This window comes from Grampus griseus, assembly GCF_964374135.1.
Source record: "Grampus griseus genome assembly, chromosome: 8".
NCBI classification, from domain to species: Eukaryota; Metazoa; Chordata; class Mammalia; order Artiodactyla; family Delphinidae; genus Grampus; species Grampus griseus.
In genome coordinates this window covers 43,796,783-43,820,510 of record NC_139002.1, presented here as the reverse complement: position 1 = coordinate 43,820,510, position 23,728 = coordinate 43,796,783, and the positions used below count along the sequence as shown (strand labels likewise).

At 35.8% G+C, this 23,728-nt stretch overlaps 1 protein-coding gene across 1 annotated transcript in view; it reads right to left on the bottom strand.

Annotated features, from left to right (window-relative positions):
* Positions 1 to 23,728, bottom strand: part of NOX4 (NADPH oxidase 4) — a 149,277-nt gene that overhangs the window by 8,839 nt on the left and 116,710 nt on the right. Inside the window, exons 14-17 of the mRNA XM_082660474.1 lie at positions 11,332 to 11,451; positions 9,704 to 9,812; positions 4,986 to 5,054; positions 3,288 to 3,388 (exon numbers count right to left, since the gene is read on the bottom strand). Of these exons, the coding sequence (XP_082516600.1) occupies positions 3,288 to 3,388; positions 4,986 to 5,054; positions 9,704 to 9,812; positions 11,332 to 11,451 (399 nt within the window). The remainder of the gene's footprint in view (positions 1 to 3,287; positions 3,389 to 4,985; positions 5,055 to 9,703; positions 9,813 to 11,331; positions 11,452 to 23,728) is intronic.

Here is a 23,728-nt window from a genome sequence, read left to right as displayed (position 1 = left end):
AAAATTTGTGGTATGTAGCTAAAGTGGTGTTTAGAGGAAAATTTATAGTATTAAACACTTTTATTATGAAAGAACAAAGATCTAAAATCAGTGACCTATGGTTCCACCTTAAGTAACTAGTAAAAGAAGAGCTAATTAAACCCAAAGTGAGCAGAAGAAAGAAAATAATAAAAAAAGTATGAAAATAAATTCTTACACAATAAAATTTAGGTTACTATCAAAACCAGAGCTAGACACAATGGATTACTTAAAATGAATAAAACTGAACTACTGAATTTATACCACCAAAAATAAAAAAAGCCATAGTGCAGTTTTCATTAAGATGAAAAGGGAATGAGACATTTTGGCTGTCTGTATACAGTCTCTGTCAACACTGCATTATGACAATAAGATACCATTATTTTCTTTTTTGGCTTTCATAGGGCAAATATAGAGTTAGATTTTCAAATTTTGCAAATTTCCTAAAGGCTTATCTTAAATTCTTCATAATAATATCATTAGTTTTAAAGCACCGTATATGATCATTTTTTTTTTACATTTTGTTATTCCATTATTATTAACTAGTTTAACTCTAGGAGATCTTTGTTTGTGTAATTTGAGGAGTTCCCCAATGTCACTTTCACTAACAGTGAAATCCTACAACTTTTAATTAACATTTGTAACTAATTTGCACTAATTTTCATTAAGTTGCTGCAATCCAACAATCATCTAGAGATTTATCTACAAAAACTCTGTAGAGATGGGTAGAGATAGACTTAGATGCTAGCAGAGATTGTTGTTTGGGGGAAGGTGTTGGGAACTAGTTCCAGAAATGTTCAACATATTGGTGAATATTTTCCTGTTATACCGATACTCGTTTTTCCATTCATTTTTAAAGTGTGTGATCTCATATAATGAAAGCTTATTCACGCCTTAGGGATTATTCACTCCTTGTATTACAGATACAGAGGGTCGAGTGACTTGACCCAGGGACACAGGAGCAAATGTAAGAGACCAAACCTAGGTATCCGTAATCTGTTTTGTTTTTAAAACACCATGTGGCAGTAAAATATAGATATATCTCAGACATCAATCCCAGAAGAGTTTTCCCTACTCCAAAGGCCATGTAAAGTTCTTTCTTTCTCCCTTTCCATGATGCATACATTCAACTAAGTTAAGGTATGATATGTATTTTTACTATAAATAACAGGAAACTGGACCTCAGGTATAATAAATAATTTTTAAAAAGACATACAAGGAAGAGACCACTCTCATACATGTGTGCAAATTAATATGCCTCTCTTCTCTATTTTTATCTCTTTATATGCTCTCAGCAATGTATGTACATGAAGTTAACCAAAATTTTACATCTAAAATGAAGTCTTCTATTTAAATAGTGCCTTTTTCCAGTTAACAAACCTTAAGACGTTGATCCATTCTTTTCCTAGCTACGCTACATAAAAATCCTTCAAAAAATAATGCATTTGAGGTGCCTGCCCAGAGCAAATACATAAAACGAAAGTGTACAAAATGTCAACTGTAGATGGTGCACACTTGCTCTTCTTAAATAAGCTTTGCTGTTTAAAGAAAATGAACAAACAACCAAATAAACATATAAAATCCCTCTCAATATGAACAGTATAACAAATGAGAACTCTTGAGAACTAACCAAAGAAACCAAAAATCCCAATGTAATTTCTTGCAAAAGATCCTCTACTGTTTGGTTTCAGAATTGAGAAAAACAAACAAGCAAAACAAAGAAACAAGCTATCAAAGTTTTCAGCAGTATACTATGAAAACTAATAAAAGAAGGCTTGTCAGAAGTCAGTTAAATGTCATTAGGGAGGAAGGAGTCTGTGGTGCATAGCAAGACCCAGGTGAGTATGACAAGATGATCACATCTAAGGTGGATGATTTTGGAGAAAGAAGGGAAAGAAATATAACAAAAACTGGGTTGACTTTTTTTTTTTTATTCTATAGTTCACCTTTAACTAGCACCCTGAATATTACAAAGGACCTCTGCTTTCCAAATAATGCTTTCCTCTTTAACCCAAATTACTTCATCAAGGAAGGAAATCTAGGAGTGCTTTCAAACATGATTGTAATCTGAATTACATGGGTCACTGTATTCCTTTTTAGATTTTGCTTCTGGGGCTTCACACCATGATTCCTAAAACAAAATCTCTGAAGATGAAGCCAAACGCCATGATGAATCCATGATTATTTCAGTAGATCATATTCATCCATAAATTTACAAATCGGGGCTTTAAAAAAACTCTCCATCTAATAAGCTGTCTCATTCATTTACAACCAAATACGCTTTTTATATTTATCAAAATGTATTCTTAAAATTATGAATTAATCAAATATATGCTAATAATTGTAGCATAATTCAATCTAGAAGAAAACGATGATCACTGGTGCCTTAGAGTCACAGAAAATTTTAAAAATTAAATCTTCTATTTATATACATTCTTATTGCAGGTGTGTTTAGTTTAGCAACAAAAGTATGGTTAGTTCAAGTGTAAAATTATATTGAATTTTAATAAAATTCTGCAGGATAGAAATACAAGTTCAACTAGACAAAAGAGTGATGTAAAATTTCTAACTGATGGTGAAAGCTACAAAACATACAAATATACAAGGTTGGTATCAAGAAACTATGATATTTAGATTCCAGTAGGTATGTTTAAAAGAGTTACATTAATTTTAAAATGTCAATATCTACAGTATGTTAGAAATTATAGCCTTTGGAACTATTTAAACTTATGATGAAACTTTTTTGATGCCAACTTTAAAATGTGTGAATGGGTGTATGGTTTTCAAAATGCTTTTAAAATTCTTATAGACCATTGCCCTGCACTATGATAATTTTACAGAAGACAAACAGGTTCCCTAGTCTGTGCCCAAAATGAATGCTTTCCTTCAGCTGTATCGCTTCAGATCATAGACATATAGCCCTCCGTCGCTTGCTAACGTGATTTAAAAAAACTTTCCCAATGATTACCTGATTTATGCTATTGGAATGAACACCCTTTATAATATGGATCTATGTAAATTTAAAAGTAGGTAGGAGAGTCTAGTTCATAAATAGACTATTTTTAAGCCAAATTTTAAGTATTTGGCATTACAGATGCTTGAGGTGGTTCCTGCCTTGCCTCCTCCTTTGGTAGTGATAATTGAGTGTTTAAGTGACTCTGTAATTTGTAAACCCATTACTAAGTAACCTTTAAAAACTTAATGTGATGACTTGGGAATATTTTAATTTGATCATTAGCCACATAAATGTTTTGAGGAATAGTACTTACCCTCTGTTATATTTTGCTATTTCATTAAACAGAAGTTTCCACCGAGGACGTCCAATAAAAAGTCTTGAATTCAGTGCTTGATATTTTTCTCCAATTATCTTCTGCCAAAAAGAAAGCACTATATTTTATATGACACAGAGTGGGACAAATAACCCAGTTCTCTAACATCATCTTTGCTGGTGCTGTGGCTTCCTAACAAATTGCTGTGATATAAAGAATACAAGTATCATATGGCAACCTATTAGGTAAAGTCATTTAGAAGCATCATTTCCTCCCTCTTTCCCTTTAAAATCCATTACCTTCTTGAATGCCATTATTACAAATGGCTGATTTTCCTAGACTTCAGTTCGTTGCATCATTTTTAAGTAACTGCAGCGTTAGAGAATGCATTCTAATTGCCTACTCTCAAAAAAGGCGCAGCACATTAGCTTTATTGAAGCGTTTTTGTACTGCAAAGTTATCATATTTGGCTCATTATATGAGTAAAATACTATAAATTGTCACCATAAATTTGGGGAAATGATCCTGGACATGATAGCCTAAAACAGAAGAGCTCCAAATTTTGGATCTGTCAAGAAACAACTTCTAATGTACTGGTGCTTGCAATTAACAGACTATTAGATCTGAATTGGTGATAAAGAGAGTGAAGTGAGAAGAGACGAGAAAGTGTCTGAGTCCCAGGAAGACAAACTGAGAACCAGATGTAATATATGCTCTGTACCTTAATTACAGTGAAACCATGAGGAATAATGATATTGATTTGCTTCATAAGAGTGTAAAATAAAATGTTTTTACATACCAAGTAGGGTAGAAATCTGACTAAAAAAATAGGCTTAGATTAGTTTCAAAGTAACTGACATTCATATTTTGTATTCAAACTATTATAGAAAATGTATGATGGAAAATACTACAATAAAACTTGTGAAAGCATTCATGCTCAGGTCTATACGGCTATACAGCTCTTCAATGTTGTTTGTAAACAGTTTCTTCATCTGTGGTATGGGGATTGCAAAATCATTTACCTCTTGAATATGTTGGAATTACATGAGATAACCTATATGAAATGCTCAGCACAGCGTCTAATAGTGAAGTAAATAATGCGTGATGACTGTTACTTTATTTAGCTTCCCTTGAAGAGAAACAAGCTTAATTGTGTATGATCTTATCTTCTCTCGCCACATAAAACCTCCCCTCGGGGCTTCCCTGGTGGTGCAGCGGTTGAGAGTCCGCCTGCCGATGCAGGGGACGCGGGTTCGTGTCCCGGTCCGGGAAGATCCCATATGTCGCGGAGCAGCTGGGCCCGTGAGCCATGGCCGCTGAGCCTGCGCGTCCGGAGCCTGTGCTCCGCAACGGGAAAGGCCACAACAGTGAGAGGCCCATGTACAGAAAAAAAAAAAAAAAACCTCCCCTCGATGAACATAATCACAAGACTATTCGCTTATGTCCTCATCTCTAGATGAGGCAACTGTGGAGAGAAGAGAGATGAACTAAAAGGTCTGTTCCAGCTCCCTGTGAAAGGGAGAATACGGTTGACTTCAAGGACAAGCCATGAGTTTGCCAGACACATTCCAAAACAGGCTTTCCTCTGGGAAACATCTCTTCAAACCACCTGCAGAAATTTTCTTCCACACGGTCCCTACAGTAAATCTTCTATTCTCAAGAGACTTGTTTAATTTACAATAACATCCAAACACATACCTGTAACCCATCTGTCTGACTGAGGTACAGCTGGATGTTGACATAGTCAGGTCTGTTCTCTTGCCAAAACTGACAGGACATAAAAGTAAATAGACATTTAAATTTGTTCTGTATACACAGACTCTCTCCTACCCTAACATATGTGATTCTACGATTTGTTAAGATGTATCGTGTCTTATTACAGCCAACATCTACGAGCAAATGTACATATATACATACATATATATGTACCACAGGCATGGCAGATTCTAACATTAATAACCTGTCACCTACTGGTTTAATTAGTTATGATGGAGGTAGTGGACAGGATTAGTTCTCTGTTATCTTCATAGATACAAAATCAAACACGCTAAATGTTACACTAATATTCCCCTAAATCCTCCCCAATTATTTCTTATTTTATTCCCTAAGAGCCTCTAAATTTTACTAAAAAGTTCACTCAGAAAGAATATGATTTTTTAAAAGCAAAAAGTGATATTTAATAGGCATGCTAGGAATCACAAAAAACAAAACAAACAAAACCTGGTTCCAGTTCCTACCTTCTTCCTATTCAGCACTGGTTTCCCTTGTATAAAAATGTATGAGGCAGCAAATATACCTGCCAAAATAAAATAGTCTGGAAAAGCTCTCAAACATTTTGAAATCTTGAAAAATAAACTGACAAAGAAAAATATCTGAAGAAAAATGAATTCAACAAAGGGGGTAAAAGGGTTTTGTCCCCGTAGGCTTCCTTTTACCAGAAGGCAAAAATGAATCTGCTAATAATGACTCTGGCCTAGTTCTGACTGAATCCTGACTTCTGAAATCTACATTTAAAAAAATATTATTCTTCTTAAGGCCTCCTTTCACCACCCTGAAATAAGGAGATGCTGAAAGATAAGGAAAAGGAGTCAAAAAGTAAAAAAAACAAGAAGTAGAAGAGAAGCAAGGAACACAATAACCATGGTGTGCTCTGGAGAACAGAGATGAGTATCTGATGTGTAGAACCTGAGGAAAGGCTTAGAAGAGACCAGCACTGCTTCAACAGCCAAACTATCTCTTGAGCATCAGTGGGCATAGTAGGTTTGCTGGAGATGGTATGGCTTTGCTGGACCTTATTGCAGAAAAAGGATCAATTGATTTCAAGTACTGTTTTTACAGAGTGTGAAAGTAATAATTTTTTAATGAATATATATTGGGGCTCCAAATAGAAGGTTCAGAAATGCAAAATAAGTCATTTTTCAAATAGAGGGTAATTAAGTGAGGTTACATCACTCCTCTGGCACCCTTTATAATAGTAAGGGCACCTGGCAGGTGGCTAGAGACTTGTTTCTACTGCCATCACTGTCTAACCTTGAGATTTCCAGGGAGTTACTCAACTTATAAAGGCCTCAGTTTCTTCATCAGGACAATGATAGAGTTGAATGACATTATCCTACAGGTTTCTTCTGGATCTAAAACTATACATTTTCTGACAGGTGGAAACTCTAAGTTATAAAATCCCAATAAAAACACATTTTACTTTTAAAGTGATAAGTGATGATTCTCTTATCATAATAGTCTTAAAATATAATCATTAAATTCCATACCACAGCTGCCTCAAGTTATACCCAAACACTAAAGTCATTTTAATGCCCTTCAGGAATTGAATCAGGGTTTATGAATTTTAATTGTGAGGAAACAGGAATTTCCAGGTGCCAGTAATGGATAGCACCTCACAAAACACATGGCTTGCATTGACTTTTGTCTTAAATGTCTACCAGGATGCTCCTCTGAGATCACCCCAATAACTCCTGCATCAATAACTGCTGTTTGGAAGTAAGATCATCTATACCATTTTTCCAGATTCCACATATATGCGTTAATATACAATATTTGTTTTTCTCTTAACTAATTAGAACATACTGTATAGCACAGGGAACTCTACTTAATGCACTGTGGTGACCTAAAAGGGAAGGAAATCCAAAAAAGAGAGGATATATGTATATGTATAGTCGATTAATTTTGCTGTGCAGTAGAAACTAACACAACATTGTAAATCAACCATACTCCAATAAAAATTAATTTAAACAAAAAGAAAAAAAATAACGTGTTTGATGCCCACAGCCTCCAGAGAGAAGTATGCAGACTTAAATAATGTATTTAATGATTTCAATGTCTCCATTTTAACTTATCTGTCATTGAAAACAAGCAATAGTATCTACTAAAGAAACACACACACACACACACACACACACACACACACACAAACACACTGAACTTGGTAACTCAGTTGCAAACACAGAAAATAAAAAAAGACTTCTTTTTAACATCTTCCTCAGAGGCACAATTGCAGGACCACTGTTCATCCCCTTGATGTGAAAAATCGAAACAGGTATACAGAGGTGTGTGTAGAGATAATCATCACCACATTATTTACACTAGTTTTAAGCTTTTATATTATTTACTCCATGGAATCCTAAGGGTAAGGCATATCCACCAAAAAGTTTGAGAAGAAATCTTAAGATTGAACTACTTCGAATGTCCAGCCATTTATATTTTTTTCTTTCCTTTACTCCTTTCCTGCCCTGCTACTTGCCTTATAAAGCATCTATCATTCAAATGTGCCTTTCCACATCTTGGATCCAATTATAGCCTTTTATTAAAAAAAGTATAGGCTCTCTATCAGTTCAAAACAATTTTTTTAAACTAGAAAAACAGGCAAAGGTAGAATTAGGAAATCCGAGAAGTAATACAAGTGGTTGATAAGCATAGGGGGAGAAGTTCAGTCTCACTAGCATTCAGGGAAAACTAGAGATGCCACTGTTTAAGAGATGGATAGAAATTTGAAAGATTGGTAATATAATGTTTGGAATAAATTTCTCTTATATTCTTTGGTGGAAATGTAAATTATTTTAGCCTCCTTGGGGGACATTTTTTTAGTATATATTAAAAATTTAAATTCATTCCCAAAGTCCTCAGAGCCTCCAACTCAGGAAGTCCAGCTTCAGGCATTAACCTAGAAAAAATACCCACGATGATGCTCTTCTTGAAAGATTTTTCCTCCCTTTCCTCAAGGACAGAACTACCTCTTGGTTTCCTACTATCTCACTGGCCACTCTGACCAATCTCCTTTACTGACTTATCACTCATCTTCTGCCCCTCTAGAAACTGCAGTACCCCGAAGCTTGGTATATTCACACACACTCTCAAGATGATCTACAATCATATAAGTATGCTCAAATCCATTCAATGGCTTCTCATCTCTCCCTTTTTTTTTTCTCCTGATTTAGCGGGCCCTTGGTGAATCCCAGAAATCTGCACTTTTTTTTTTTATTGTGGTAAAATATACATAGCATAAGACTGATCATTTTAACTGTTTTTTTAAGTATACAGTTGATTAGCATTAAATACATTCACATTGTTGTGCAACCATCACCACCAATCCATTTTCAGAACTTCTTCATCTTCCCAATCTGAAACTCTGTGTCCATTAAACAGTAACTCCTCATTTCTCCTTCCTGGAAACCTGGCAACCACCACTCTACTTTTTGTCACTAGGAATTAGACTACTCTAGGTGCCTTATATAAGAGGAAGCACACAACAGTTGTCCTTTTGTGCCTGGTTAGATAGTAATAAGTTTATAGAAAGCAATGTGCAGAACAATACAAATAGTATGGTAGAATGTATAGAATGCTCTTGAGTTACATCTGGTTACAAAGACTGGGTGGGGATTTTGCTTCATGTGGATTATTAGAAAAATCTGTAGCAAAGATGCATATGTGTATTACTTGAATAACTTAAAAAATAAAGATAGATACATTAATAGATAAGTAACAGATTACATGTAGGATAGACGAAAATGCCTGCTTTTTATCTCTGTAAGGAATAAAACTTAGAATTTGGGATTTTTGAAATTCTGTATACTGTGCCAAAAGTCTGCTGATGATCCAACTTGGAATATCAAAGGTGGAGATAAGAGATAAGAGCTAAGAGCTACTAGAGGGGCTTCCCTGGTGGCGCAGTGGTTGGGAATCCGCCTGCCAATGCAGGGGACACGGGTTCAAACCCTGGTCCGGGAAGATCCCACATGCCGCGGAGCAACTAAGCCCGTGCGCCACAACTACCGAGCCTGTGCTCTAAAGCCCGTGAGCCACAACTGCTGGGCCTGTGCGCCTAGAGCCCGTGCTCTGTAACAAGAGAAGCCACCACAGTCAGAAGCCCACGCACTGCAACGAAGAGTAGCCCCTGCTCCCTGCAACTAGAGAAAGACCGCGTGCAGCAATGAAGACCCAATGCAGCCAAAAATAAATAAATAAAATAAATAAATTTATATAAAAAAAAGAGCTACTAGAACAAAGGATCAAAGGTGTAATAGTAATTGCCTGTTGATGTTTTCCTCTATCTGTCCTCTGTCACAATCTCATATGCATTCCCATTTGCATGCATATGTACCCTATATGCATACATCACCAGCCATATGCATACATTTCTATGTTAAAACATTCCATGTTAAAACATGTTCTAAATACACACACAAATTCACAGATACCAATATCTGAAAAGATGTGTACCAAATTATTAACAGAGGTCACCTCTTTTTTTTTTTAAGTTTAAGGGATTTTTTTTCCTCCTCACTACTTATCTGCATATCTTCTGGTTTATTCTATAGTGAGCACTTATTACTTTTACAATTTGAAATAAAATAATTTATTTTAAATTTAGAAAGCTGCAAAAGTAAAAACAAACCTAATTTTACCTTGTTGTACAACACACATAGTAAGTCTGCAAACCAACGGAAGGATTGGATGTCTCTGCACACCCAAATAAAATACAGTCTTCTAAGCCTGTATGGTTTCCAGTCATCCCTTTAAAATTAAAATAACATGATAGTGATTATGATGGCAAAAAAATTAAGAATCCCTATATACTTGAAATTTTGCTTCTCATTAGTAAGCAACCTATAGAAAAAACAGTCATTTACATTCTAGCATCTGACATACCACTTACTTTAACTCCCAAATTTATTTAAAATGTAATATACTGACTCAAAGATATGATATACTCCATGAATTTAAGTGTTCATGCTTGTGGATATTATATGCATATCACCCATTTCCATTTGAAGGCAATAAACTAAACTCCTGAATTAGAATAATATCAGCTCTGCATCTCAGGAAAAGAAAGTTCTCTATTTTCAGTGAATTCTATCACTCAACAGGGCTCCAATGGTCATCTTGCCCTGGCTTCCAGGCAAAATGAGCCAAAACCATTCCAGAAAGTTCGTTTTTTACCCCCTTCTTAATAATTGTTAAAGAAAGAGATTTCACAACCACCTACTATGTAATTCATTCTAGCAACTCACAATTCCAAGTCTGGATTCCTCCTTATAATTACGAAGTAGGCTTGAGGTTAAGAAAGTATTCTTCCTTTTTTTAAACTTTAGGTGTCCAAATAACTTGCAAAACGTTTTCAGAAACAATTTCTGGTTTGGAATATAGTTATTTTTCGAAGAACCTTCAAAAAGTCCCAGATTTATATCAAGTATCACTTCAACTTATTATTTCTTTTTTAGTACTTCATAAAACAAACTTTTAATGCAAATTGTATTTTCTTGAAAAGTGAACAGAATAGATTTTGTTTGTGGGTTTCATGACAATTACTGTCCATTCATTTTTGCTTATAATGCTAGAACTAAAATAACTGAATAAGTATATCCTGGTTAAGCAATCTTACCTTTGAAATTTTTATTCTTCAGTCGGTTATAAATTTGCTGAGTAACAGACCAAGGAATGATGTGCTCATTTGTCATCTCCTCAGAAAGGTTTTCCCTGACCATACTTCTAAAATAACCCGGGCCCTTTATTTCTATATCCCATTAATCTCTATTCTCTTCATCATAGTTCTAATATTTTCTGAAATAATGTTATTTATGAATTTTTCACTGGTTTATTTTCTTCCTGCCCCATTTGAATGTAAACGTTTTAAGGGCAGAGACTCTCTTTAGTCATTGCTGTATTACCAGAAACTATAAGATGAATCGGCACATAGGTGCTCAAAAATATTTGTTGACTAAATGCGTTAGTAATGCCACTTGCCCCTGATGAGAAAGTAAAGAAACAGAGGCTGGTGGAATGACTTTAACAGAGGAAAAGGACAGAGGAATGCATAATTGTGATACTGACGTTATTCTACAAGAGAACACGCTGAAAGCCATAGACCACGTATTGAGAATCACTCAGTTATTCCCCTTATCAGTCAGTAAATGGAGTTCCTTGAACAATAAGTAAAAGAATTCTGGAAGGAATTACTTCTTACTGAAAGAGAGCTGTCTGAAATATTGACAGTTCTCTACTTGGACTAACATAATGGATCAAAATGACATACAGCAGAGTGTTGAGTATTGATGCAAAAGGAGTTACTCCAATGCCTCCAGCCACGCAGAGGCTAACCTCATAGTTCAGTGAGTCTTCAAATGGACTTCCAAAGGGACCATCAATGTAGAGCCTGTGGACAAGGCAGACAAAGGTGGAAAAAATGAAAATGAGTTAAATTAAATTTCTATAATACGTGGCAAACATGATAAATCTAGTGTCTAGGCTTTGTGATGGCTCGGGCCTCATTTCATTGTTTCTCATAGTGATAAGCTTAAAGGAACAAGAAGTGTTGTTTATGAACTGTCAATATTAACACAAGCACATCTGTTTCAAAGCATGGGTATTTTGAGGGAAACATTCATTTAAAGTGTAGGGAAATGTATATAGGACCATGATAGTTAGCTAAGGACTAGTTAAGGCTTTGATCTATTTTATTACTATATTGGACTAAATTAAAATATCTTGTTTTATTGTGTCTAAATTCAATAATATTACTCTCCATGGTAAAGATAGCAGCAGAAATATTTCCTGAAACGCTTACCATGTGAACAGAAAAGAAATTAACCCTGTCCCTCTTCTTGCCCTGGTTAGGTTGATTAGTATAGAAATAGCCAGAGCACACTCTCAAAGGAATCTCTGATTACTCTACTTGTGATTGTATATTCAAATGTATGTGTGTGTATGTGTGTGAAATCCTTCTTAACTACAATGAAACTTGAAAATCGTTCATTCAATATTCATCCTCCCATTCTTTCTTGCTTTTTTTTTGATTGAAGTATAGTTGATTTACAATGTTGTGTTAGTTTCCAGTGATTCAGTTATACATATACATATATCTATTCTTTTTCAGATTATTTTCCCTTATAAGTTATTACAAAATATTGAGTATAGTTCCCTGGGTTATACAGTAAGTCCTTGTTGGTTATCTACTTTATATATAGTAGTGTGTATATGTTAATCCTAAACTCCTAATTTATCCCTTCCCCCGCTTCCCCTTTGGTAACCATAAGTTTGTTTTCTATGTCTGTGGGTCTATTTCTGTTTTGTAAATAAGTTCATTTGTATCATTTTTTTTAGATTCCACATATAAGCAGTATCATATGATATTTGTCTTTGTCTGGCTTACTTCACTTAGTATGATAATCTCTAGGTCCACCCATGTTGTTATAAATGGCATTATTTCATTCTGAGCCATTATTCATGGCTAAGTAATATTCCATTGTATATGTATACCACATCTTCTTTATCCATTCATCTGTCGATGGACATTTAGGTCTCATTCTTGCTTAGTAAAAAAACATTAACGTTATTTAGGGAAGCAAAGTGCCCAGCCAAAATACGACATTTCCCAGACTGTCTTGCATCTATTTCGGTTGTGTGACTATGTTATGCCTAATGTGATATAAATGGAAGTGTAGTTAGGAAAACTGGAAGGTTCCTTGAAGGAAGCTGTCTCAGTTGAAAGTTGCATCTCTATCCCTGTTCCCTTCTTTCCTCCTTCCTGGTGCCTGAAATGTTGACTTGATGGTCTAAACACTTATGATGACTATAAAATTGCCATACCCTCTATGGACTGCCTAGTTCCAGATATCTTTATGTTAAAAAAAAAAGACCCATATATATAAAACACTGCCATTTTAAAGCTTTTTTACTATTACAAAAAAAGACTTTCTTAAAAAATAGTAACTGTCCAGGGCTTCCCTGGTGGCGCAGTGGTTAAGAATCTGCCAGCCAATGCAGGAGACATGGGTTTGAGCCCTGGTCCGGGAAGATCCAGAGCAATTAAGCCTGTGCACCACAACTACTGAGCCTGCGCTCTAGAGCCCGCGAGCCACAACTACTGAGCCCGTGTGCCTAGAGCCCGTGCTCTGCAACAAGAGAAGCCAACTCAATGAGAAGCCCGCGCACCGCAACCAAGAGTAGCCCCTGATCGCCGCGACCAGAGAAAAGCCTGTGCGCAGCAACGAAGACCCAACACAGCCAAAAATAAAATAAATAAAAATTAAAAAATTAAAATTTTAAAAAACCTAGCAATTTAATTAAAAATACAGTATATAAAGGTAAAAAAAATACTTTTTCTTAGTTGGCATTAAGTGGATAATAAAACTGAACAACTTTATAGTGTTTTAAAGTTTACAAAACACATCTCTATAAAGTTCTGATTTGATCTCAGATCAATCCTGTGTTTGGCAAAAATGGACATTCCTCCACATATTCTATCTGGGTTGATGTCAAAGGAAATGTTATTTTTAATGAAATTTCGGAATATAACAAGCCTCTGGGGTAGTGAGATTTTTATAAGAGAATAGCTATCTTTGAACTAAATTAGACAGCCCAAAGATTATTTTTCTAACCAAAATAAATTTATAGGCCTAATCTTTCTGTTTATGTAAAGATACTACAATGTAAAACCAACAGCTTTTTCCTTGACTATTCTGACGTCAATAGAGCTATGTGACTGGCACAGTGCTACATGCTTTAGATGAATTATTTGTAATTATTAAACAAGAGTTAAGTGGTATTATTCTACTTCTTCAGTTAGGAAGCTGAGGTTCTAGAAGTTTAAATATTTCCTCAAGGTCACACATCTAAGAAGTGGTTTATATTGACCACCAGAATGAACTCCATTTCTATTTATGAAACCAAAAAAATCAAAACTGTCTTCTTAAAAAAGGAGTTCATTCTAATCCTTTCAACCAGAGAAATAATGAATTGAACCTTTTTTTCACTGAATATTAACTCTATGTCTGAAAATATTTTTACCTTAAAGTCTATTTTATCTGAAACAATATTTCTTTGGTTAGAATTTCTCTGCTGTATTCTTCACCTTCTTTAACTTTTCAGCCTGTCTTTACCTTTATGTTCTGAGCAAATCTCTTGAAAACAGCTTATTGCCCTGTTTCATTTTCTTATTCCAGTCTGACAGCCTTTTCCTTTGAACTGTAGAATTTAGTTCAGTGATGTTGAATTACGTACCACAATATCACCTGTACTGTTTGTCCAACTTTTTGTTTCTTCCCCTCTTTTTTTTTTTTTTTTGACTACTTTTATGTTAAGTGTTGGTCTCTGCTTTTACCTTTCTGTAAGTAAATTACGATTTTTCCTAGGGTGAATTTATTTTTATTATGTTGCTTGAGATTCATTGATATCCCTGAATTTGAGCTATTATTTCTTCAAATATTACATCTCCTTCACTCTCTCTTTTTCTCTTTTTGAACCTCTAATGTAAAGGAATGCATGAACCTCTCACTCCATCCACCATACCTCAACCTTTCTTTCATATTTTCCATGGCTTTGTCTCTGTGTGTTGCATTCTGGATAATTATTTCAGTTCTACTTGACAATTCATTATTCTCTCCATGGCTGTGATAAACTGCTCAAGTTTATGATATTGTATCTCTCACTTCTAGAAGGTCTATTGGCTCTTTTTCAAAAGTGTTTTGAGAAATTTGATTGTCCTTTGTCTCTTAATCATTATTTTAATACTCTCCTTTATTTCTTTTGACATATTAAACATTTGCTTTATACTTTTTAAATATACATTTTTACTAACATGTGATATGTTTCATTTTTTACAAAATACGAGCTCTTTGGTGCCTCATGTATAGGAATACTTTGAGGATTAAAATGTGTCCCTCCAAAAGAGTATTTTCATTTTCCTCTTCCAGGCCACCAAAGGATGCCGTGAATCTGGAATCACTTTAAACTAAATTTTTGTCTCTGTGTTTAGTGGGCTATATACATATTGTGAATTCAGTGTTTCAACTCAAGTGAGAGGGAGCTTGTGGTTACTAAATATCAGGGGAGATTTCTTTTTTCTTTTTTTTTTTTTTTGCGGTACGTGGGCCTCTCACTGTTGCGGCCTCTCCCGCTGCGGAGCACAGGCTCCGGACGCACAGGCCCAGCGGCCATGGCCCACGGGCCCAGTCGCTCCGCGGCACGTGGGATCCTCCCGGACCGGGGCACGAACCTGCGTCCCCTGCATCGGCAGGCGGACTCTCAACCACTGCGCCACCAGGGAAGCCCCAGGGGAGATTTCTTTTCTAATTCCCTTCAGAACCAAGGACAAAATAAGTCAGGAGCCGACTGACTTCTGCCAAGCCGACTATTTAATCTCTAGTTTATCCACTGGGCCATTTGCAGGGGTCTCTGATCTGCTCTCCAACCCTCTTCAGAGCCCAGGACTTATCTCTTGTCCACCACCCATATGGCCTGTTAAAACCAGCTCTAACTTTTGGGGATAAATACATATGATGTTACGAGCAAATAGAGGCTTTAGCATTCACTTCACTTATTCATCTAGGTAGGACATTCCTTATGGGTTACGACCCCAAGCAATTATTTTTATCTCCTACCATATCAAACATGTATTAAAATTACTAATGTTTGTGTGCTTAGATTTTTAGGCTTTCTATACTAGTAAGGTTATTATTGAGCATCTAGTGTGCTATATTATGTTTATTTTTCACTCTTAAATACACACATACACATACATAAACATATAGGTGGATCCTCACTATTGGAATTAGTTCCTATAGAAAGTTAAGGAGAATTTGTTTTTGCCCTTTGATTTTTTTTTTTTTTATTGTGCTGGCTAACTTAGGCTTGATCTGCTAATATGTGACTTGAAATGCTTATTAATATGCAAAAACTAGTTCAAATAATATAAAAGAAAAGCTACCAAGCTCTTCAAACTGTGCACACACTAGGTAGTTAACTGGAAACATGAATTATAAGCTGACCAACCCCTAGTGAATCTTCAGGTAAAACACCTAGCCAAATTTCACACCCCATTCCAACATATATTTAAACCCATCTGCAAGCCACACTAAAATAAAATTACCTCTGAAAGCTTTTAGAGGGAATATATTCGGTTAAAATAAACACTTTAAGATTGAGTTTAGATCTTTAGTTTAGACTTTTATACTACATCAGCCTTTCCAACAAAGAGTGCTATTTTTTAAATTGTATTTAATTTGGAATGTTATTTATTAAGATGATAACCAAATCTTTTTATTTTCTGTCCACTTATCTGCATTTAGGTGCAAATATTTTACAATTTCTTTTTCTCAAACAAATCATTCCATCCCTTTCCTAGCTTTCTTCTTTTTTCCACATGGCAACTTATCTCCTGCTGAAAGCAAGGTATATAGCTCGCTGGCTTAGTTCCTGGCTAATTTTAGTGTGAATAAACTCTTAAACCTCAAATTTATTTATGCTATATTTTGTTTTGTCATTTCTTTTCCATTAGTGTAGAGAGCTCAATTCAATTAAGAAACAGAAGTAAAATGTCATTATTATGCATCTTGTCTTCACAGGCAAAAAAAAAAAAAAAAAGAGAGGGTAGGGGAAGAAACAGAAAACGTGGGACAAATAATGAGTACAAAATAATTCTGTAGAATGTAATTCAACATAAATGAACGAACATCTTCAGCTCAACGGGAAAGACTGTCAGACTAAAATAAGACAATAAAATTGAGTCATGGGTTTTTTCAAGAGAATCAGCTAAAAGATAGGGTACAAAAAAGTTGAAAGTTAAAGAATAAAGATATAGGAGGAAAATTTATTCGAAAGTAAAATATTTGTAGTTAACACTTAGTTCAGATAAAACAGACTGTAAGGAAAAAACATTGTTACAGATATTATGTTACTAATCATTGGTAATTCAGCTCGGTGGGGTGTGCTTTCAGATTTTCCTTTGTTATCAAAGATAGGTGACCATGAGGCAAGAGACTTCTTTATTCTACTCTCTTCTTTTCTGTACAGCATGCTGAGCACTCCTCTCTTCCCTGGTTACAGATGTGATAAAATTTGACCTTGAAAGGAAGGAAAAGCCTTTCATTAGGCTTTGACTAATATGTGGTATATTTCCATCCAAAGTGTGGTTCTTGGACCAATAGCATTAATTTTATATGAGAACTTGTTAGAAGACAGAATTTTAGATCCAACCTCAGACTTACTGAATCAGAATCTGTGTTTTATTGAGGCCTCTGGGTGGTTTGTAAACACATTAAAGTCTGAGAAGCACTGCTCTAATGCGTCTTTCCAGAGAATTCCATTAATGCTGATAATAAAGTGAGACTTTTCCCTCTTTCTTTTGTATTCTGTGAATATTATCTTCTTCGTGACTTTATAGAAAGTGATGATTCAGTTATTTCAAGATCTGGAGGGTAATGTCTGCTACCTGAACGTGAATCTTCTCCAAAATTGTACGATCAATAAGGAATGCCAATAAAATCATACATAATTCATATCAGCATTACCAGGAGACAGAGAATAACTATTGTAGAAAAATGATCACTAAATACCAACAGAAAAAAAGAAAGTGGTTGAAAAGGAAGACAGGCAAGTAATGTCATATACATATATATAACTGTAGACTCTGAAATCAAAACCAGAACAATGACACAGAACTATATTTAAAAATATAATCCAAGAAAGTAAGAGTTCAGAAATACCATCAACAAAATCTCAACTATAAAGTTAGACAGCCTTTGGGAATTAAGTGTAATATTACCATATTTTGTGAGTATATGAATTTTAATGTTTTGTCTCACCTTCCTCTGCCATCATTTTTCTCCTCCCTAGGTGATTCTGGAATAACAGAACCCCAAAATGCTGGATTTCAGCTGTGATACAACTTACCAGCTGCAATATTTTTCAGACAGGAAGAAATAATCACTCTACTGCTATAAGTTTCTATCATTCTAGCTTCTATGCTTACTCTTTGATTGACTAGAGGTTTTTAATCAAAAAGAGGTAAATATAAGATAAACTCATAGAATAAATGGGTGTAACAAACAAAATACTACACATGAAAGTGCTTTGAAAACAATAAAATGCCATAAAAAATAAAACATATTTTTATAAATACAGCTAGCCCTATTGTCTAGGAATCACCAGATTTCCTCCTTGGGTTTTACTACTAACTCAAAAACCCAGGAAAACCAGGACACTGTTAAAATAGTTTAGCTCAGTTGTTATTTCTAGTTGCTGGCGTACAATAGGCACTAAAAAATTTTGGTTGAAAGAAGTACTGAAAGAATAAAATATGCTCAACACGTTCATTTGCCTTTAATTTAGAGACAATACACTTGCAACCTCATTCACTAGAGGGGAGAATGCTCACAGTAGGGTAAAATTTTCTGTTCTCAAAACTTTCACAGCAATTACTTTCAGTACAGAGATTTTAACAGCAAAAAATAGCCGTTTAAAATCCAAGTAGGAGGGAAAATTGCAACTTAAAAGAGCTATTAAAGAAAATTTAAGGAAGATGAATAAAACTATGTGTTTACTACATAGTAATATAGTAAATTAGAATGTAGGCTCTAAATCGAGTTTAAATCATGGCTTCAGCAGCTAGGAGCTATGTAACCTTGAGCAAGTTACCTATCACTTCGTACCTCAATTACACTCTTTGTAAACAGAAGGTTATGTAAATAATACACACCTCACTGGTTATTGTAAGGATTAAATGAGATAATTCAGGCAAGGTAAAGACCACTGGTTGTCTACCCTTTATCTGTTTTCTCTCCCTTATTCCCAATTGGTGGTGGCGTTACAGTAATGTATCCACTTAAGAAAAAAAAATGACTATATTTCCCACTCTTTCTTACAAAGACATAAGACCCACTTTAGGGTAATATGAAGTAAGATGCTTGGGGTTGGGGTTCTGAGCAGCTCCTTGAAAAGGAGGACGCTGACTCAGCTTGCCTGCACCTTTTATGCCCTCTGCTCTTCTTTCTTCTGTCTGGAAAGAGAATACGATGGCTGAAGCTGAAAGAGGCATCTTGCAATCGAGAGAAGGAAAGGGGAGTTGCAGACACCTCAGATGTAACATGCTGACCCTGGATTAATATAAGCCACCACTTACCTTGGTACTTCTTGTCACATGAGAAAAACAAGCCCTCATCACTTTTAGCTATGTTTCTATTTTATGTAGCTGAATGCAAATATACTTGATAAAACTTTTATCATGGTGCCTGGACATAGTAAGTGTGTGATAAATGTTAGATTTTATTATTAAGAATAAAGCATTATAATTTACATACATTTAATGCTGATGCAAATGTACATTTCTGGAAAATTATTTGCCTTTGTTATCTTCATCTGATTAACTTTTACTTTAAAAGTGATTCTAATTTAAAAAAAAAATCAAAAACTATCTCAGACCCTTACCTCCCAAAACCTAAAATAAGGTATCATAATAATAGATACTCCTCATTGAACATTTAATTTAACCCAGGACCTACCTAAATGTTCTATATACACCTTCACTCCTAATTCACACAACAACCTTTACAGGAAGGTATAATCTCCCTTTTACTGGGGTGGGAACAAAAACTCAAAATGTTAAGTAATTTTCTCAAGGCCACATTTCTATTAAGAAGCGTTACTAAATTTCTTGTAAGACTGACTCCAAAGCTCATCTTCTTAATGATCACATATTAATGATTACAGTCAATTAGAAATTATTTTGGTTAGGGATAATACATAAAGGCAAAACAAAATATGAAAAGGGCACATTGTATCAAGGAACTCCTGGAAATTCCTGCTTTGCAGGATGGAAGGGTTCAGAGCCATCCTTCATATAACAGTTGTTTCTGGGAAAAAGGTGAATGTGATTAACTGTTTCCCTGGAAAGGACAGTTGCAGTTTTGGACTATTCCTTTCCCAGGAAGTAATCATATCAATAAAAACAACAAGGAGTGGGAGGGAGTTAAAAAGCTTGAGAAAGTCTTCGAAATCTTTCTATCTTTCTCTAATGGTCCTCAAATGCTAGTGTGCATCAGAATCATTTGGAGGGCTTGCTATAAAACACAGAGTGCTGGCCTCCACCCCCAGATTTTCTAGGTCAGTAAGGCTGGGGTAAAGTCTGTGTTTCTAACAATATCCCATGTGACATTGATGGTTCTACAAGAGCAGGTAGGAGGATAGAGAGTGAGCTGGCGCAGGTGGGGATTTTAAATATGGTGACCCAGGCAAGCCCTTAACATTTAAGTTAAGACTTGGTGGGAGGTGGTGGGTAGTGGTCCACACCGCTTAGACTTTAGGAACAACTTAAGGAAGAAAACTTCATCAGCAGAGGGCTAAGAAATCTCCGTAATTAACGAGTGAGTGATTAATACATAATACAATCTCATGCATAAATAAAAGCGACATTGTTCGAAAAACTGCTTTGACTGATGTCTGTTTCTTGGAGTTCTGAATCATTTAATCAAGATTTTCCAACAGAAACCGTTAATTAATTTAGGGGCTGCGAGGAGAAAAATTCTTTGGCTAGAAGTTCCGTAAAACAAGTATATTATCAAAATTATACTACCATAACCATTATGAATAGATTAATTTTTAACTGCTTTTTTAATATTCATTTTTACTATAGGTTCATAAACTGTTTCTAAAATCATGGCTTAACTTTGATAATATCTCACTCTTCTAGAGCTGAGAATATTGTTGAGGAGCTATATATCACCTTATGCAAAAAGGAGGTTGTTTCTATCCAAGGGTGTTAAGATAGGATTTTAAGATTTTTAACAAAGGAAGAACTTCAGGCCACTTTCTCTCTCAACTGATAGACAATTTCTGAGTCAAAGACAAATAAAAAATTAAAAAACTAAAAATAGCTGATGCCTGAGAAGATGTATGACAGCTGAGAATGCAGGATGAGGTAGAACAAAGAAAGTAAATGGTCTCAAAGGCACTAGACGGAGAATCCAACCAATATGCTTAACTTAATCTCCTAGAAAGTGTTTACTTCTTCAACTTGTTCTAAGATTTCAGCTTCCTGACCTCCCAGCTACAGGTTCTTCTTGGCCCCATCCTTGAACCAGTTCTTATTTGAGTCCAGAACCAGTTATTCTCTCACTCAGCACGGAGACATCCTTATTCTTTGTCCATTAGTCTTGCACTAACAGAGTTCTTTGACTTATCGTGTATCTGAGCAGAATGTTCACAATTTCAGCAATGCCTCAGTTTTTGTAGAACTGTTTGGTGTTTTTTTTTTTTTTTTTGGTGGTCCAACTTGCTTTTGCAGTCCTGATGGCAGGGTTTTTACTTGTGAATTCCAGCCCAGGGGCTGGGACCTACTATCTATGGATAGATCAGCTTAATTTTGACATTATGCTTGCCTAGATTCGAAAATATTCAAGAATTAAGAATCCTAAAAATATCAATTTTTTTAGATCTCCTGCCAGCCAGGTGTTGGAATATTATCTACTAAATAAAAGAAAACCTAAGTTTAGGGATGAGAAAATGAGAGAAAGTAATCCTTTAATATTATGTACATTATGAAGAAGGTTATGATTAGCTGTGATTGTGGAAACTACTAGAACGGCTGTGCATCCGTCATAAGCAGGCCCAAAATAGAAAGAGTCCCTTCCTGAGTAATCACTGTGCCATCAGATCCCATCACCCAGAGCCATCATTGTTGGGCAGAACACGTCCGTTCTGGCAGGATCTAGACTGGAATGAAGGGATAGAACCTCACCACCCTGCCCTGTGGTGAGGCATAGCTTTGGGAAAAGGTAGAATAGAGCTGGGAATGGGGATACTAATGAGAATTCACATTTGCAAAAAGTCAGGTACTTTACATCATTTTATTTAACAATCAATCACAAAGCTTTACGAGGTAGAATTATGCCAGGCACTGTGTGTTCCTCAAAGCAACACTAGAGGGAAGGTACTTATCTGTCTATCTACCCACCCATCCCTAGTTCCTGACACAGAGCTCCTAAACTCTTCTACATATGGGTACTAGGAAAATCTTTTATTCTAGTATTTAGTCTTCGACTCTTATTCCTGACACAGAGCTCCTAAGACCTTTGTAATTTCCTCAATGATAGGAGCCTCTGGCACAGAGTTCCTATATTCTTGGAATTTCCTGATTCTAGGAAGGTCTCTTGTTCTGATGAGACAATTCTTGGTGGGCTCCAGGATGCAGCTGGTCACCAGAAATGCCAGGCCATGATTAGAAGCTTGGAAGTTTCAGCTCCACCCCCGCTATTCTCTGGAGGGGGGAGAGGAGCTGGAAATGAAGTTAATAACTGACCATGCCTCTGTGACGAAGCCTCCATAAAAAGGGGTTTAGAGAGCTCCCAGGTTGATGAACACATCTACGTGCCAAGGGGGTGGTGCACGCCAACTCTCTGGGGACAGAATCTCCTGCACTTGGGACACTTCCAGACTTCACCTTATGTATCTCTTCATCTGGCTGTTCGTCTGTATGCTTTTTCATATCCTTTATTGTATAATAAATCCGTAGGCGTTTCCCTGAGTTCTGTGAGCAAAGGACAGAATCCAAGGAGAGGATCATGGGAACCCTGATTCGTAGCTAATTTGGGCAGACGCTGTAAGACGCTTGGGAACTTACTACTTGTGATTGGCATCTGAAGTGGGAGTGAGCAATCTTAGGGGACTGAACCCCTAAGCTGTAGGGTCTGCAACTAACTCTGGTTAGTGTCAGAATTGAACTGAATTGCCAGACACCCATCTGGTGTCAAAGAATTGGTTGGTGTGGAAAAAACTCCCACGTACCTGGTGTTAGAAGTATTGTATGTGAGAGTAAAGGAGAAACAGGGAGTTTTTCCTGTAGTGCTAATATTGTATTTGAAATAGAGGGGAAAAAAATCATGTTCAGAAAGACCTCCCACTTGTCCTCAGTCACGGGGACAGTAAGCCAGCATGCGATACAAGTGAAACTGCTTGAATTCCTTCCTTAAAGTCCTTCCTCTTCCCTTCCCTCCCCTCACCCTTTCATCCTCTACCTCCTCTTCTTTTTGTCCAATAGTCATCCCATTCTGCTGATTGTGCCTCCTAACATTCTCAGACATCTATCTGCCTTTCTCTATCCTTTATCACTTCCCTCCTGAATATGAAATATGATCTCTCAATGAACCACCCACTTTCAGGTTCCATATGCTGTTATACTCTTTGTTCCATCTATAAAAAGCCTCTTCATCTGGTTCCATAGCACTTGTCAAGATTTTCCCCAAAGGGAAAATTAAACTTTACATGAATTGCCTAGACAGGAAGGCACTTTATCTTCACTTCTCCGATTGAATTTAGTACTTCTCTATAATTTATAGGACTTATCATATTGCTATAATTAATTTCTCCATTAAACTCTGATTCTGCTTTTCCCCAATGGGACTCTAGGTCCCACAAAGCCATATACTATGTCCTAATCATTTTTGTATTTTCAGTAATTATGACAGCTTCTGGTGCATGTAGTTTTTGAATAAATATTTGAAGAATGGAAAAATGGACAGATGAATAAATGAGAGGCAGTATAGCACAATTAGGTATAATTTGGGGGCCAAACAGACCTGGGTTTGAGACCCAGCTCTGCCATGTGACTTTGGATAAGTCACTTAACCCCTTTAAATTTTAGTCCCTTAATCTGTAAAATT